At 42.0% G+C, this 18,937-nt stretch overlaps 1 protein-coding gene across 1 annotated transcript; it reads right to left on the bottom strand.

The window, feature by feature from the left end:
- Nucleotides 1–1,556: 1,556 nt before the first annotated feature.
- Nucleotides 1,557–18,935, bottom strand: znf821 (zinc finger protein 821). The gene is made up of 6 exons (XM_080458824.1): nucleotides 18,851–18,935; nucleotides 9,460–9,591; nucleotides 9,199–9,317; nucleotides 7,428–7,526; nucleotides 6,475–6,641; nucleotides 1,557–5,234 (listed from the first exon to the last, which is right to left on the bottom strand). Exons 1-6 carry the CDS (start codon nucleotides 18,852–18,854, stop codon nucleotides 4,286–4,288), a joined length of 1,470 nt encoding a protein of 489 aa, XP_080314950.1. The 5' UTR covers nucleotides 18,855–18,935; the 3' UTR covers nucleotides 1,557–4,285.
- Between the last annotated feature and the right edge of the window lie 2 nt (nucleotides 18,936–18,937).

The following is an 18,937-nucleotide window of genomic DNA, read 5'->3' as shown; positions in this document are numbered from 1 at the left end:
AATCTGCAAAATATATGCAATTATGTAAATGTACCATTCAATCCTCAAGTATAATCCAGGTTGTATGAACTTTGTATAGTGAGTTTTAATATCGTATGGCCGTACCAATATGTATTGATCTTTATCAGAAGCCTTAGAGTTGTCGACCCAAAGTGCTCCCTTAGAATACCCTACACCTACCTGACTTTAACAAAGCATTAATATCTCTATTTTGTTGCATTTTCATTTCTACCCTTTTTGAATAAACTAGATTTGTACTGTATATTTGTACCTCTCTGTGAACTACTTAGAGCATTTTTTTTTTTTTTTTTGCTGTTTTAATTCTATGTACTTTAAGGACACAAAGATATTGTATTTTTATTGTTACAGCTAACTTGGAGACATTGCATTTATCATGTTTGTTAAGTAAACACATAATATATATAAATATATACAAATATAAATATGATTATTTGTGTTCTGTGTTTCTTTAAATCTATAGTTTCTTTATTTAAAATTGTCATTTGTATCGTTTATGTTAGAGGACCACCAGGTGTTTTATTCCAGGAGCAGTAATTCACTATGAAGTCATCAGAGTGGATTAGCACTTCGCTTATTACAGTCTGCGTTAAAATAAAAAGATGCAGTGGCTAATTCATGTAAAAAAAAAAAAAAAAGAAAAGGTTACACATATAGACGTACTGATCGCTACAGTTTTACAATAGTTTTAGTTTTTTTATGGTTCAAACAATCTAACGTATTTGCAAGTGTAAAAATAACCAAAAGAATGAATCTTCCATTCTGTTTTCATGTCTGCGACGAAAACGTGACATTGCACGTCTCAATACAATGTGAGATTAAAACAAAAAAAAGGGAACACGATGACGACCATAAAACAAACATGTTCCAGATTTATTCCCTATAAATGAATATTTTCAGCTTTTTGGGGTTTTGATTTTCATAGTTGTAGCCATTAAAATAAATCTAAAATAGAAGAGTTCATGAGAATTTTTTCTTGTCATTTAACGTGAGGGCCCCAATTATTACAAGCTTTTTTTTTTTTTTTTCAATGATTCAAAGTCTTATTTTCAGTGAGTATAGAAATAACCAGATATGTAACAACGACTCGAATTGTTATATAAAGTGTAATAGATAAATGTTCTAACAATTCGGGTCATCATTGCATATTGGGGTCTAAAACCTTTCTGTTTAACCCATTTCACAACTCTTCTTTAGCACAAATGTAAATATATCTGAAGTAATTTTAAGTGGACTAGTGTGAATGAACAGTATTTACAGAACTCTACTGAGTTGTGCAAGTTGTTCACCTGTAAACACCTCATACAAACCAGAAACACACATTCATGTTGAAATTCAGTGTTATCAACTTTGTAAGTATGTCTTTGGATCGTAGGAGAAAGCCACAATACAAGGAGGAAGCCCCGGCAGGCAAAATGCAAACTCCACACCGAAAGATCTCATTGATTCTAACAAGGAACGTTACAGTGAGACAACAGTGCTGACCAATACTCACAAACACACCACAGGAGAAAGAAACGATGCAAAGCACTCACATTATAATAAATTCAATGTTTATTTCCACATTCTTCACCAGATATCATCATGGTCTGTACATCTGTTAATCCAGTAACACAGGACGGCCACCCAAAGTGCCGTCCAATCAGAATGCATTGATATCACAATGTAGCATGGTGTCGCTGTAGCTCATTCATTTGGCCTTGTTTAGAGAGACTTGTTTTGTAAACATGGACATTGAGATAAACTCCTGAAAGAATAGATATAGAAAGGCCAACATTATCAACATCTTTTGATTAAACTGTATAAAACAGGCAGGCATAAACTAACAGTAGAACACAAGCTCATATTGAACCATTCTAGGACAAGTGCAGTTTCACCACATGCAGTGCTTACCTAATTCATACAGAGAGGACTGCTCGTGAAGACCACCGCCACCTCAGCCCACTGTACTTCCTCTGCAGCAATATATTCAAACACAGACGCGCTAGTTTTCCGTCCCATTATCCCACTGCGGGAGGAAATGGGATCACAGCAATTTCAAGGAGCAACCTCTAAGAATACCCAGTATTCATAGTCTGAGAGAGAGAAATGACACCTGAAGCCTGATCTGCCCTTGGTCGAGTGTCATGAGGAGGCTGGCAGTGAGACCCTGTTGCTTTTATGTGCTGAACTCGGAAGAGAAAACAAAACTCCGGGGACACTTTGTCCCCGGAAAAAGAAAGACGACTGCCTGAAAATGGTTCCCGTCACGTCAGACGACGGCTCTATGAATGAATAGCGTGGAGCAGGTTGCCGTGTCGAGGCTCGGAGCCCTCTCACTGAGTTAAATTGCCTGAGAAGCGGAACTCTTTACTTTGACGCCTGTTAAAATGAAAGTTGCATTCTGCATAGTTTCAGTGAAAAGTGAATTCCTTTTTCTTAATAAATAACACATCTGTTGCATAGAGGTTTGATGCACTCCTAGAAAAGCCTCTGAGGATTAAACCAAAAGTCCCTACATATAAATATCTCTATCTATAGTTGTTTTCCTCCTTGAATGTGCTCTAACAGACGGCAAGTAGACGGACCCATCTAGGAGTGACTCAAACAGAACGCTCGTCCTCGTTTCTGAAACTGCTTGACTGACACTGCAACGGTTTGCATCTGGAGAAGCGAAAAAGAAAAAGAAAAAAAATTGAGAAAAACTTGGAGGTAAACCTTTACAGACAAGAAATCAAAACGTATGACCTCCAAACACGACCTCTAATTCAAACATTATAAACAAATTTTATATCAACATACTCTAAACACTTTCACAAGAAAAATCTATTCACATCATATTGCATAAATATGTGCTGGAATGAGGTTATGAATAAATCTCCTGGTATGCGTGGGCTGTGTGTGACATGGGAGTAGCCCCAGCGCCCACTAACTGAACAGAAAAACACCTGTGTTGGCTTGTTTAACTCTTTCCACCTGTAAAGTAGCTTCATAAATGTGTTTCTGCTGACGGAGAAGTCACTTGAAAGTGGTCGTGCAGCTTTACAAAGCATGCGAGTGCTACACACGTCGCACAAAGCAGAGGTCGCATTATCGACAAATGATTGCCAAACATAAACCCAATTTCCTCTTGAACTCATAATCAGAGAAAACAAACATAACTGTGCAGGTAGATTTCAAGTAGCGCGACAATGTCTGAGGTCAACAGGTAACGTGTCGGATCCTGTTTCAATGTAACGGAACGTTTGAGCACAAATATTCCTTTAGCGTAATGAGCCCCAAAAAACAGGTAAGAGGTAACTAATGTATATTACAGTACGGGTAACAGCAGCACAGACTGAGATTTCATGAGGCAGAGAAACGCTCTGTAACAGAAAGTAAAAAAGAAATGACACTGGCAAATTATTCAGAGTGTAGAGAACAAAAAAAAAAAACATGAAAATCTTGGCAACCACAACGTAGAGGCAAATGTACAACTCAAGAGACGAGGGGAATGTTGCTCAACGCCGGGCTTGTTCAATAGGGCAAACACTGAGAGCTGCTCCGTGAGGAACGATGAGAATGGTAGGCGCTGATGTTCCACGTTACCATGTTGGTAAATTCAGTCGCTCTCGTCGATGTTTGCATCCTATTAAAGTGCCTGAAAGAAAAGTAAGAACAGAAAAGGTGTAAAACAACCTGCATCCCCTGTAGTTGTGTACAGTACACGTCGAGCTTTGGAAGCTTGGAGTTGGAACGCAGTAAGCCACAGGACAGAGGGCGCCACCACGACGCCAGTTGAGGTAGTTTGACTGAAGGTGAACGTCCCGGGGGCCCACGGTAGCAGCTTGAAGAGGGAGAGGTGTAGCTACCGACGAAATGCGAGTCACTGGGCAGGAAGGGGCCGTGGCTACAAAGTCCCCCGCTCCCGTTTACTGAAGGTCCATGTGCAAAAACTTCTTTTCCTCAGAGGAAGTAAAACTGCTCTGATGAGAATGGAAACTGTGTCAAATCTGCTCGTCCATCGACAAACAGATAAATCTCTTTACAACATGCTCTGAAGTAATCGTCCACAAAATATGAAACATTCTCCACCCTGTTTCCAAGGTCTCCTTGACTAATAAATTAGGAATCTAACAAGGTTTTGTTTTGTTGCTGCTGCATTTAGCAAAAGCAGTTTTGCCAGTGAAGCTGTTAGAAACCAGCAGGGAATGGTTCACTGAGACCACAACAGCCTGATGGTGCAGTGCAGAGGCTGACGGTGCTGCTCGAAGCTCGCTGGCGTCCCTCTGGCGGCCCGGCTCTCTGCTCACGGCAGCTTCATGAACAGTCCGTTGTCGATGGAGGAGACGGGCATTGGGCAGGGAAACTGGAAGAGACTCATGTCGGCTGTGAGGGCGGCCATCGCGGCGGGGTCGTGCTCGATCTGTGTCCTCAGAGCGGGGTCGATCTTCTCCAAGCGTCGCTTGATCCTCTTTGCCTCCCTCTCTCGTATCAGCCTGGCCTGCCTCTTCTCCGGCGTCTCATTGGCCCTTTTCAGACGCATGGCCTCCCGGTCTCGCTGCAGCCGGCGAGACCGCTGCTCCTCCGATTCCTGCATCCTCTGCATGCGTTTGGCCTCGCGGTCCCGCAGCCTCCTCATTTCCCTCTCCTCCTCCGTCTCGCAGGCCCGCTTGTTCTTCTTCGCCGTGCGCTCACGTTCTAGACGATGCAAACGAGCCTCCAAGGGCTCGTTCTTCCTACGCAGTGCCCATTTACGCATCGGCGACTGGGCGTCCACTAACTGCTGATAGGCCACGCAGCTGTTGCACACCAGCAGCACTCCGGCGGGGTACACCGGCATCGGGCTCAAGATGTCAGGGATAGGAGGAAGGCTTGAGGAAGAGGAGTTAAGAGCATCAGGGATCGATGCGAGTGACGGCCCTTCAGACAGGAGACTGTCAGGCAGTGAAGGAAAAGAGGGTCCTTGGTCAGAGCCTGGACCGTGACACGGTCTGGGGCCTTGGCACGGACTCGTGATGGGGCCGGGCCCCTGGCAGGAGCGGTGGCCTTGACACAGGGTGAGATTGGGTCCAGGCGCTTGACATGAGCGAGGCCCCTGATAGGAGCTGGGGCTGGGGCCCGCTCCATGACAGGACTGTGTGGCGCTGCCCGGGCTGCTCATCGGGCTGCTGGAGAGGGACTGAGGCATGGAGCAGGGGTCCCTCCCACAGGTTACATCGATCCTGCTCGTGTCGAGGACGTCCTTCAGCTTCTCCCTACGGAGGAATACAGCAAAGAATTACACAATGGCTTTTCAGACACATTCGACTGCTTTTCTGTATAGTTGTCAAGGGATTTTTTTTTACTAAACTAGTCTTAAATGTGCCACAAATTCCAAGCACCTAAAAGTGAACGTTATTACTTCATGTCTTGAAATGCTTTAAAAAAAAAAATTCATTTTTTTTTTTTTAATGGTATTAATATTTTACTTTCTATTTGCGTAGTGAGTGATATCATTTGGTTGTACAAATTCATAATAAAAATAGTAAGTTCCAGTTATTTCCACTAGGTCCGCAGCAAAAAGCTGAAAAACAAAAGCCCAAAGCATCAAGGCTTCAGTTTGACAGTCAGAGCGTTTGACAGCTTGTAAGTGTAACCTGGAGTGTACAGCCTCGTATTTTTAGACAACAGTGAGTTTTAGCTTCTGGGAACAATCTGCTGTTCGTGACATGATTTGAAATCATTTCATCCAAATAGGAAAAGATGAGTCAGTTCCCAAACTCTTTGTTTCAGAGCTGAGCACATAACTTGCAGGCAGAAGATAAATAACTGCCAGCAGCCTGAGAGGAAGGTGGTTCTTTTTAGAAGAACTGGGACCAAAAACGATGTTTCTCAGGCAGATTTCTGCCATTTTTAATGCCACTTTAATACACCTTTAAGGTACATCTTTTAAAAGTACCAGCCAAGTAAACATCTACTTTTAGAAAAAAGTACAGCGGCTCACAGTTTCTCTGCTTTTCTTTGCGCTGCTCCTGCTTCTACTATGTATCCTGACCTTACTCGTGCCGTTTTAAATTGAAATGTAATGGCAGTTGCTAGGCAACATGCAAGTTTATTTCCATTAAGTCTGTCATTCGAGGACTTGTTATATTCATCCCTCATGTTCCACATTCTGCCTAATCTCCCACTGGAAGAGCCGCAGTGTAGTGAGATTCAACGACTTCACCATCTATATTACAAATGATTCCTTTATGTTCATGAATTTAAAATTAAAAGTATTTTTTTGATGTTCTCCGAGATTACAACATGAATAACATTACAACATTGTCAGCTGCAACGTTGGGGTATTGATTTAAAAAGAAAATTAAAATGCATCCTAAAATAGAAAAGTGAAAGGAAAAAAAAAGAATTCATCAATAATAGACAGAGACTTAAATAATATAATAGTGAATCTATATCGATAGAGACCCTTCTAAACCGTCCAAAATCAACTTGAGACAGAAGCTGCAGCTGAACCTGTTGAAGTTGTTGGTGTCTGTGAAGCGTGCGCCACAGACAGCGCAGTTGGAGAGGCGGTCCTCAGAGTGGATGAGAAGATGCCGTCCAAGTGAGCCGGGCGAACTCAGGGCTCGCCCACACACTGGGCACACATAGCTCTTGGTGTTGCTCATCATTGTTGTGTGCTGTCAAAAAACCGCAGAGCAAGATAAGGACGAGAAACGCACCGACATGCACTGTACGTTTTGCTGCAGTCCCACAATTTGGAGAAAGAAACAGACGGATCTGTTCACACGGAAACGATCATTGCAGTAATAAAATATACAGAGAAGTTGGTAGTCATTTCTATACGGACATTTTTTGATTTAAGATAAAAGTATCATCACAATTGAAAATCAGTATACTTCTACACTAGGATAAGTTGGACGTGTTTCAGTGAACGTAAACTGCAATATATTTATCCCGCCCGCTGTTGGCTGTCATGTTTATCGTTTTTCTACAATTTCTGGTTCTTGTTTCTTTTGGCTCCCTTGTGTATATATTTATAGTTTCTATTCTTATTTTTAATAGATTCCATCTTTTTTGTCTTATTCTAGGTGTACCGTGCACCACGAGAGTTGTCTATTAAATTTGTTGGAATTGTACATTGACCATAAACTATTCTATTACTATGTAATCCACTACAATGACTGGAGTCAAATAACTGCAGAAATGACAGAGGTGATTAACAAGAACAACTTTATTCCAATTTCTCAATATCACTAGGAGAATGTTCAGCCATTTGATAATAATAATAATAATAATAATAATAATAATAATAATAATAATAATAATAATAATAATGATAATGATAATGATAATAAGAACCAAAAGTCACGGTTCATAACTCAACTGTTAAAAGACACTACTGTAGTCACAAAGTAATGATAAAAAGCTCCAGATTTTAAGGTGGAGGACCGTGTTTTTCTCACCTGGTAGACATGTGAGATGAGCTTCTCAGGGCTGCTGAAATCCAGCGTGCAGAGAGGACAAACAAAGCCGTTGCAGTGGTCCGTCCCTTCCTCGCTCTCCTGAGGAGAATCAAGTTACTTTAAAACACCTTTCAGGAACAGAAGTCAGTCAAACACCATGACCACAATGTTTTGTTTTTTTAATTCAATTCACAGCAAAATGCCTTTATTTCAGATTAAATATAATAATGAAACTTAAAAAAGAAAATCATTCAATATTACAATTAGGATAATTCCAAAAGATGAAATACTAAGAATGGAAATGAATCATAATTCCAGGAGTCAACTTCAGGACTTTAACTCCAAAACTAATCTGAGCATTCGGTGGGGTCACTACTCGCTTTCTAGTCAACCAATGCTCCTTGGAAGCATTTCTGCACATGTGTGATGATGTTTCAAGTGTTCGACTGTCAGTGAGTCACTGCAGCTTGTCAGATTTCTCTGCTCGGTGACATGATGCTGTTTGCTGTCACAGATGTGAGTCAAACACAGAAGGTCCAAGCATGAAACATATTCCCTCATTTCAGGGCTGTCTGATGAGGTGAAACATCAGAGTGATATATTTTGGTTATCAGGCCAAGAAAATATACATTTTCATATTGTGTATTACAGTTGTATTGCCAATATGACTATATTAAACATCACAAATATCCAAATAGAAGAAAGCTTCAATAGATGTCCAACTATTTCTCGTTTCCTTCACATGGCAGACCAATACACAAACCGCCAGCTCAATATCTCATATTTGCATCCACACTGTAAAAGAGTTAGAATTTAGTTTGCATTTTAATGTTTATCTGACTGGTTTGTGAATCCACAAAGAAATTCCCCTGTTCAGTTAATTTGCTATGTAAGCCTGTTAACACAGACTCCAGAGAAACATGGACTTCCATCGCCATTATAGTACCAGGGGGGGCCCGAGCCCCGCCCAGCATGTCAGTCAGACTTTCAGCATGTCCCCATGTCAGTGAAAGAAGTCATATGAGGTCACCTTTTTCTGTCAGCACCACTCTCTGAATCACACACAGACGAGTGCAGTTGACAAGCAGCAAAAGGGCAGTCACTACTGGACGACAGGTCTGGACCCAGCTTAGTTAGGGGAACGACTCTAATGGCTGGCGAGACAGACTCACATGCACAAGGTTATGGCTGTGGTCATATTTGTTTTTTCTTCATTCATAAGCAGTTGATGCTTTGCTTTTCTTGCCCATTTTCATTTTTTTTATCTGTGACATTAAGTGAAAACTACTATCTTTATTTAGTTTGTTTCCTTCTCTGTTCTGATTTCTTAGAAAGACGTACACGCACTGTCTTCAGTAAAACCATTTCATCCAGAAATATGGTTTGGACTTTGTGCGTAACATCCTGGCCACTGGAGACCTGGGTAAGGAAGCAACACACACATGCGCTATAAACATCCCATCAAACATTTGTCCAACACAAGTCTGCCACGTCCACCTCATTATTCAATGACATGTCTCCAAAAGAAGCGGACGACCTGCAGAGATACAGGGCAGATCCTTGTCAATCACTTGTAGAGCGTTGTTTGGTGCTCACGCTACACCAAGGGCTCCCCAGCATGGCCGCGTACAGTGGAATGTATACGCGATTTAAAAGAAAAGGGAAACACTGCTATTGTAACGGCATTAAAAAAAAAAAGCACCAAGCTGAAAGCAGTTTCTCTTCTTGGAGCTCAAGAATTTGTGTGGTGGAGGTTCCGCTCTGCTCTCACCTCTTTGACTCCCGCTCCTTGTAGGCGACACTGTGTTCTCTTGGTGGTCATGTGGTCGTCGGCTGAGGCGTTGGACGACGAGTCTTCACAGTGGTTGTCAGGGTCGCTATCGCTGTCTTCTATGGAGGCAAACACAGCCCTATCAATACAGACAGACAACAGAACACAGAGCAGGGCTTATTCTCACTAACACCCCTCAGTCCGAGGACGTTCCTGCAGAGTCCGCTCAGGCCGCCCCTGTCCCGTGACGCCGTCCCGTACCTGAGAGGCTGTCCTGCCCTTGGATTTCCTGGGAGTTGTTACTGCAGCATTCACTGTCTTCGGTGAATTCGTCTCTGCCGTCCATGTTAATAGTGTGCTGAAGTCCCGGAATGCCTGAAGTGTGGAATGGCCCTGAAGATACAAAGAGAGTAGCTGCCATTAGGATGGGAGCTTATGGCGAGCATAGAAGGCTTTTCTGACTGATCGAGAGACGGAGGAGTGCAGCGGAGGAATATGTGCTGCATTAGTAATGAGGTCTCCTCACCTCTGTCAACCTGGGATACAACAATCAGCCCTAACATTATGACCACTTGCAGGTAAAGCAAATAACCCCAATCATGTATACATCACAGCACCTGGTAGTTAGTTTGAGTTTATTAGGGAGCAAATTAATATTTAAAAGCAGAAAGAATAAGCCGAAGAACATCTGACAACGGCCACACTGTGATGGTTAGACTGCAGATCTCGTGGTCCATGTAAGGCAGCAAGCAATTTAGAGTCTCACTGAGGGACGTGGTCTCACGAAGGCCACACCTCTAAACTAACAGAACTTAAAGGATTTGGAGGATCGTTGTGACAGACACCATGCCTTCAGCTGTTTTGGCAACAAAAGGGGCTGACTGAAGATGTATGCTTTGTTCACACTTATCAAAAGAGCCAAGAAAAACAAAAAACAAGCTTCTAACATCTAATGTGGATTAATTATGTGTCAGAACATTCATACCTTAGACATAAGGATTGCCTGAATAGATTAAGTAAATTGCAGCATGTGTGTATGTCTTTCCCTGATGCTGCATTCACACTGTTAACAGGACTGGACCAGAGATACTGTGCCTTACAGTTTGTTCATGATAAGTACATCATGATACAGTGCAGTGTCTCCTGCGATGCCTGGTGGTTGACTGGTAAAGACTTAACGATTAACGACCTAGTTTGAAATTCACGAATGGGTCTCCCTTTTTAGGGTACTACAGCTTCTTCCCACGATTAAAACCCACACTTCTTGTTGTGTCAACAGATGAATAATTATCCACTAGTGTGAGCGAGTGCTTATGCTTACACGGTGAGATATGGACTTGTCAAACGAGGACTCTGCTTTTTGGACATTCATCTACAGCTGATAAATGTTTAATTCACTGTATGACATTGAGATTAATATTCTTAAGACATAAAATGTGCTCAAAGCATCTGATCTGTAACAATGATTGTTTTTTGCAGAAGCACAGGACTAACCAAAGTGAAGCAATGTGTCAACAGAGTCTAAGTTAATAATAATTCTACATTTTCCCCCAAAGACTTTGACGCCACTCGTGACGGGGACAATGAAGTATTTCCTCGTAGGTCTGGCTGGTTTCATGTTAACCCTCCAACAGATTCTTAATGCATGCTAAGCCAGTGAGGCGAGCTCACCGACATCCATGCATGCACATTAACTTCATTTGCATCCCAACCCCCACTTTTTCGCACACATATACCCTAGTAGATACATGCTAGCTCTTCTGACATCCATGCTGCAGTCCCACGGGGGAAGCAGCCTGCATCTTTTCCTTGAGCTAACTGCCTCGCTCCTCAGCCTCTCTCTCTCTCTCTCTCTCTCTCTCTCTCTCTCTACCACCCACACATTGAACAGCCTGGCTCGCCCTCTGTCCTCCCTGCTTATATGTAGCTGCGACTCCTTCCATATCTATACCATCAGCTCTGAGGGGGAGGATGAAGTACCATAACATGACGGCCCATATGTGGCTTATTTCAGCTTGTTTTGAAGCCTTTTCATTGTGGCATTTTTGGCCGGAGGATGCGACACAATCCCTCCACTTTTCTTCCTAATACACTTGACCCTGTAAGTGTGTATTCAACTGCCAACGCTTCCTCAGTAGAGACAGATTTTGCTAAAGAAGCTCATCTGGCATTCACACATAAGAAGATTCCACTTCAAACAGCTCAAATTAATGGCAGCCGAGAATTGAATTTTCCTCCCTGGTGTGCTTTGTCGCCATTAACAGAAATCAGAGATGAGAGAGAGAGATTCTGACTTCAGATACCTGAGACTGACAGAAGTAATTACAGCCCTCATCACAATCCTGAACTATTGCATGCACACACACACACACATACACACACACTCTCACGCTCACGCTCCGAGTGATGAAAACAAGTCTAATCTTAAGGTCTGTCATTCTTCCTTGGCCACTTGTGAGAACTTGGTATGTGAATGCAGTTTGACCACTTTTCCCATAGAAATCCCAGCATTCATTAGCAGCGGTGGAGTGGGTCGCAGAACTGAACTACCAACTACTACAACAAGCTGGCTTCTCGGCACATAGCCAGTGATTGATGTGTGAGAGATACCCCTCCCCCCCGCTGCTCGGGTTCTGTCTGTACATCTGTCTCTCCTTCCCTCCCTCCTTCCCCCCCTACTGCCTCCCTCCCTCAGTCTCTGCCACTGTGATGTTATCTCTGAGTCTGTGTGTCTGTAGGCAGGAGGTGACGCAGTGTCTGACTGAATCCAGACAAAGAGACAAACTCATCAGCCAACAGACACACACATAAGAGAGGGCGAAGGGGAGTTGTGGGGGAGACGTGGTGTTGGTGGTGGTGGAGGGGGGAGCATGCAAAACAAAACAGACAAAAGACAGAATGCCAGAACTCTACTCAAACACCAAGCAATGGGGGTCCTGTTGAATTCAAAGAACCCCCCCCGGTTCCTTCTCCAGCGCCGTCCCCTCCTAAAAACACACAAACGCAGACACACAACACTGTCTGAATCTGCAGGAAGTGCTGGGGCCCGTGTTGGAGGATGGACGGCCAGACATCTGATCAATTCCCACTCTGATTAACCGCTGACCTAATATCACTGATGGCATAAAGTGATTCAACTCTGTTCTCCAGATCTCCACGGCTGCTTCGGTTCCTGGTGTGAACTTACTGCACAACAACAAGTCATATGTTTAACCTCTGGACTCCTGTGGCATTTGTCACCACATGACATTTTCACATTTGTAAAAGTACTGTCTGGAAACTGTCTTGTGCGTGCGTGTCTGTGTATGCGTGTCTGTGTATGCGTGTCTGTGTGTGCGTGTCTGTGTGTGCGTGTCTGTGTGTGCGTGTGAGGCCTCCTGTCTGTCAAATGTCTGGTCTGTCAGTCAGTGCATGCAATTCATACTTCACAAGAAAAATTAAAGTGAAAGAGTCAAGACGAAGCATGAAGAAAGTACGAAACAGTGCTTGAATTCACTCTGGTTAGGAACTCAAGAGGGAGGGTGAGTCTGGGTCCTAAAACTTTTTACATTACTGCAGCATAGAGAGCACAAACGTATGTTATTGTGGGACCGAGCTTTTTCTATTCCCGCTCTGGACTCCTGTAGGTGTTTAGAGCAACAATTGAGCTCATTAGCTGTCGGGGATTAGTGCAGCTACAACTGTGAGTTATATTCCTACAGCAGTTTAGAGAAACTATGTTTAGAAGGCAGAGCCACGGAAATGCATTTCTTCAGTAGATTATACAGGACGATCCTCTTCAGAGGACAGAAACTAGTTGAAGAAGTCAGCACGTTGTCCACAAACAACTACATTCTGACACAGGGCCAAAAGCAAGGGCCACTTTAAGGCGTCTCCCCCTCAGCAACTCCTATCTGTTTTGATAATACAGCCTTGATTAAATCTGACATTATTCAGTGAAGGGATTGAGGGATTCTTTGGCCTAAAATAATTAGCCACGAACCAAAGGACTCCTGTTCAAACTGCAAATTTCAATGAGATTTTAAAACTTACAGTGATTTCTCACACTTCGACTACAGCAATTGGATGTTTGCTCATACACGAGGCATTTCCTTCCAAAATAAGGCCTGTATTTATTACATAAAACTAAAACTGTAGCCAATTAATCAGCTAAATATTTCAGTCTATATTCCAGCAGATAAAGACTAAGTGTTATTGTTAGTGTGCACGAAACAGCAGCATATCAAAAAGACGTTTCAGAGCAATAAACCACTGAGACAACATTATCCCACCCTAACAGAAAACAATGCATCTGAATAACGGCATACATGTTTTCATATCATCTTGCTTTCCTTTCAATCATGTACTAAAATGACTGAGCAGATCTGCTTGACCTCTCTGATCACTTTTACTCAACAAATACCTAGAAACACAGCGAGTCACTCAGAATGAGACACAAACACAATACAAAACATCACTATCACAGGAGCTCTGATATCGGTATCAGTTCAAAAGGAGCAACGTGACTATGTCACAAGAAAAGATGGAGATGCAGGTGATGAGCAGTATCACAGCTGATCAGAGTCGAAGTTGAGGAGTTTGGCCAAATTACAACAGCTACCGAGTGTGCTCATTCGCAAATTATACAACTCATTCACTTATGTATAGTTCTACTCCTGAGTGACACCATCTACCTAATATTTTATTGCCATTCTCAGTCATTTAACAGTAAATACAAGTAGCAGCGGTCACAGAATAATGAAAAGAAACAAACACAAACATGCCCCTCCAAAGACTTTTGCTGAATTATTCAGGGCGGGAGGTAATGGATTACAACTATACACATCACTGCAATTCACCACTATTTTAAGTAATTCTACTCATAAGTAAGTACACTTTACACCATGTCATTTAATGTGGCTACTTTTGGAAGTCACTACTGATTATGATCACAATTTGAATTTAGATAGATAGATAGATAGATAGATAGATAGATAGATAGATAGATAGATAGATAGATAGATAGATAGATAGATAACTTTATTGTCATTCTGACAATTACATCAGAGATGCACTCCAGAACGAGCATTCAAAAATTCTGACTTACAATTGTAACCAGTGTTCATTCTGTCAACAGAGAAAAGTATCTGTTATGGTTCTATATCTGCTTCACAAGGTTTAATTGTGATTTACTTTGTTTGTCTTAGCGTAAATATTTTGAACAGGTAAACTGAACAAATATTTTGGATACTTTCTGATAAGAGTACTTGGTGTAAATAACATCACTCAAGTATTGTGACAGTGTTGTTCTTCTTTACAGTTTTACTTCTACCTCGGGTATCATTATAAACTATGTATGAGCAATGAGGGACAGCAGTTTGACAATAACTAATAATATGTCATGTTTAAATGTTGGCAGCTGAAAATAAAGAATAAGACCATTTATCAGTCATTTACTCGAATTGATTCACGAGCCTCCGGACAAGAGTGGTGGAAACACGAGTGTCCACGGAAACAGTAATTCAACATATTCCTGGCATCTGCTAAAGGACGTGACACACGAATAAGACTGAAACAGTGGGTCGATACCTGGAATACCTACAGTCAACTTTGAAGGGGTTGGTCTGTTTTCGCCTGGACATATTACGGTCCACTCCCGATTAAAAACAAATCAAAAAGCAAGCCGGGGTCTCCTCGGCCAGGACGGCTCCTCTCCGCCCGGTCCAGGTGTAATCCGCACCGAGGGGACAGATGATGCTCAAACAATGTGACCAAACCACGCTCAGCACGAGCAGGGCCGTTCACGGGGGCACATTTTTTTTTTTCTTTTTAAAGGAAAATCCAAACACGGGGAGAAATAAGAGTCACATTCTTGCTGCTTTTTTTCTTTCTTAAAAAATAAAAAATAGAAGAAAACCCCGTCTCCAGCCGATCAGAGGGGGTTAAAAATTATATCCAGGGAGACGCCGAGCCCCCCCCGAGCGTCTCCGAGCTCCTCCGAGCCGCTCCGATCCCGAGCCGCTGGCAGTGCGCGCTCACTGCAGCGACGCACGAGCTCAGCTGATCTGTGCGCGAAAGCTGCGCCGCAATGAATTGTGGGAAACGTCCATGAAAGACACTACGGTGCGTTCAAGTCATGTGGGAGAACAGGTGCATACATGACACTCTGCCGGAGGTTCTCATCTTGAATTACACCAATAGATACTTAGATGTTATAAAGGTGATAGCAAACTATAAAAAAATGTAGATTGTGATTTTATTGTCTTGAACAGGGTGTCAGTGTACGTTTCTGCAGGCTTTATCCAGTTTTCATATTGATTACTACCATGGTTATATTGAGACCCCATTGAAAGCCAGAGGGAATAGCCTAATGGGTTTATAGTGGTAAATAAACGTTCATAGTGGTAAATAAACTTGCAACACTAGTTTGCACAAGTTTAAAGATCCATACTTTTCAGACATGACACTTGAAGCCAATTTCCGTTATTTTGACAATCATTATTTGGTTCCACTGGCTAATAACAGAATCAATAACTGCAATTCCTAGTTGTGTATTCAATGAAAAAGGCTGAGCAGTGAAAATGTATTATTTTGAATTTGCACATTTCTTTCACAATACTAGCTGATATTTCAAAAATCTTCTACTGTAGTGGTAATCTATGTCGTACCGATATCTGCATGCAATCAAAAGCTAAAAATAAGCCATAAAAAGCATACCATGTTACTTAATATATATTTGCTTTGTCACAGAATTTGCATTGTTGATTTCTCCTGCATTACTATTTCACATAAATTCACAGAACCAATCTCTTAGGGAAAGCTTCTCATGCTATGATTTACAAAAAGAAAGTAAAAGAAGTGCACTTGTTTCCAACATTTGAAAGTTGCATAAACACAAATAGTGAGTTCTACTTTGGAAGTATGCATTAATTACAAACCTACAGAAAACCAACAACCCACACAAACGAACAAACAAGCAAACAAAAAGATTGATCTAGAATTGAATAAAACCAAGTTGAGAAGGGGCAGAGTGTTCATATTCTTAAAAACAATAGATTTGAATCTGGTGGCATTTGTTTTAAAATGCACAGCAAGTGTTTTTTTCATCACGGTCTTTAAACTGTTTATTATTCATGAGCTACATGGGATGCAGGCTAATTCACAACGGAAACAACGGTTAGCGCTCTCTGGTGGACAGATGGCGCAATGGCGACATTGTTTCAAAAGAACAAAAAAACACTTTTTTACGGAAAGTATTTGAGGGTTACATCCGAGACAAGTGTTCTGGAGGGAATGAATATTATTCTGAGGGGGAGTTAGCTTGGTTATTAATTCTGCTGCACTCCATTAAAGTCCAGATAAGCTGATATTCACATCCACACGTTGTGAAGGAGATCTCTCAAATCCTGACCTTATCAAACGAACACCATCAGCACTGCAAAGTTATCTGGATATCTTTGTAGGAGTGCCATCCGTTGACTCACATTACAAGCATCTGACCTTGTTGGTAAAAGTATGTTAAAAAAAGAAAGAAGTGATGGGTGTGGACTTGAACAAACATGAAGAGATTGCTTAATTTCAACCAATATCAAGTAAACAAGTAAAACTGACCACAGCTTCTCTGAATGGGAAATAAACTCCAGAATTTCCAAAGAGGAAAACAACACACTGAATTACTAACATTGTCCATTAACATCACCATCACAGACACAAATTCTGGAGTATGTTTTGCTGTGGTATTTAAACAGAACCCTTGTTATTGTTGTCCCAAGTGGCGGGTGTGTCAGTATACTGGACACCTCATCGCTGGGGATGTGGGGAAGTGATGACGTGGAGCAGTCGTCTGATATCTGCTACCATACCTCTGTATCCATCAACGATCCTCAACAAGAACAGTGTTTCAATAAATTCATATTGTTAGCAACTGTTTGTACTTAGGTTCTCTTGTGTCCAGATATATGTACGACATGAATGTAAAACGTGTTACATGGTACTGAAGTCAAGGTACTGCTGTCATAAAGTGCTTTTCTACAAAGCTATACGTAAAGTATTAGTACATGTTCACCACTGACCAGAAAATTTAATTGAGTTAGACATTTGATAGAATTTACCGGGATAAAATATTTTAATTGCTCATTTCTCAGACAAAAACATTGAATTCTAGTTAGTAAGGATTTTAACTGTAAAGAGGTAGATTACATGGTGTTCTTTGTATGTGACTATAAGTGTAATTGAATATGAATAAATACTCCTAAGCACAAATACCCCAAATTACTAATTAAGTAAGGTATTGAGGAATTTGTTACTATCTTCATTGAATCTAGCAAATTCAAGCATTTAATAATTCCAAAGTATGTGCAGATTACTTAAAAGTCTCCCAAGGGGCAGGGGGGCAACAGGAGCTCCAAATAATAATGAAAAAAAGACCCCAAAGTGATCTTGAAAATGACAAAGTCACCAAATGGCTGCACATTGATTGCACTTACAACTTTGAAAGACAACATTATCACAAACTACACTCACTCCTGAACAAGACTAGGAGCAGCTGTTCCATTTAAACTCTAATCCAAGAATGAACCTTCAGAAAATGTTTTCAATCATGCAATCCAATGGCCAAAAATTATATCTATCTTTTTTTTAATGTTTTGACAAAACCAGCTGTTAACTGTTAACAACAAATTCCCTTCAGAGATTTGGAGAAGATGTGAGAAAGTTTGAAGCCTTCAAAGCATGGAGGAACATATTCCAGGCTCTCCAGTAAGTTCATCCCATCTATCAGTTAAGGCAGTGATTTTCAAAGTGTGGGGCGGGGCTCCTCTGAGAAGCTTTACAGAACTTTAGAGCAGCACAGCAATTACCCAAATCTGGGGGTCAGGGTGGCACCTCATCTGAGCACGATGAGAATAAATCACTATTCAAAACACGAATGAAAATGACGAGGGGAAATATATCAAATGTATATCTCTCAAACTTTGGAATTAGGATCTTTTATTACATGCTGTTAGTATTTGGTGTGAACTGTTGTGTTAAGTGCAGTTTGTTATTGACATACATTGAATATTTTACAAAACGTCTAAAAACATATCTATAAGGAAGCTTTGGTGGATTGCAGACCGCTGCAGCGCCTATTCTGACATTTCATAAAGCATTGACGAAGCACAGCATGTACAGTCCTGCAGTCCGCCGCGCCGCCACCAGAGGGCGCCCCACGCCACCACAACGCCGCCAGGGGGCGCCTCACGCCGCCGGACCGCCGCTGCCATAACATTGCACGCAGTCGTCATCACTGACTGCCACGAGTAAACCGACCGCAGCACGACATCGACAGGGCATAAGTGTACCCTTCCGCGGGGTCGTGCCAAAATATGCCATCTCAACAAAATAACATCGCCGTGCCGATGATTTACGTTTCGCAAGACAACGCTTCACAAGACACACAGAAAGCTCACACTCCATCTACAACGACGGTTACAAATTAAACAAATGACAGCAGGGAGATTGCGTTAGCTAGCCGGCTAACATGCAAACAAACGGTAGCCCTTTATATTCATCTGCGAGAACGGCCAATGCAAGCGAGCTCATTCGCGAGACAGTAAACGATGAGGGAGATTTAAAGAGCAGTCACCTCGCTGTGTGAGTGGTGATCATGGAGGTGTTGTGAGTGAGCTATTACCCATGGTGTCCAGAGCACATATCAGGTGGGAGTCAGTCTGCGGTGCTGCTGGGCTCCTCCACTGGAAGCTAGCCTAGCGTCGCTCAA

The sequence above is a fragment of the Lipophrys pholis genome, assembly GCF_963383615.2.
Source record: "Lipophrys pholis genome assembly, chromosome: 2".
In the NCBI taxonomy this organism is placed as follows: Eukaryota; Metazoa; Chordata; class Actinopteri; order Blenniiformes; family Blenniidae; genus Lipophrys; species Lipophrys pholis.
This window is presented reverse-complemented; position numbering and strand designations above follow the sequence as displayed.

Excerpts from the sequence above, each read along its gene's own strand:
- znf821 (XM_080458824.1), bottom strand. Across the intron at positions 6,642-7,427 it reads TCATCTCACATGTCTACCAG|CACACAACAATGATGAGCAA; the intron begins GTGAGAAAAACA and ends GTTTTTTGACAG. Across the intron at positions 5,235-6,474 it reads GACACCAACAACTTCAACAG|GGAGAAGCTGAAGGACGTCC; the intron begins GTTCAGCTGCAG and ends ATTCCTCCGTAG.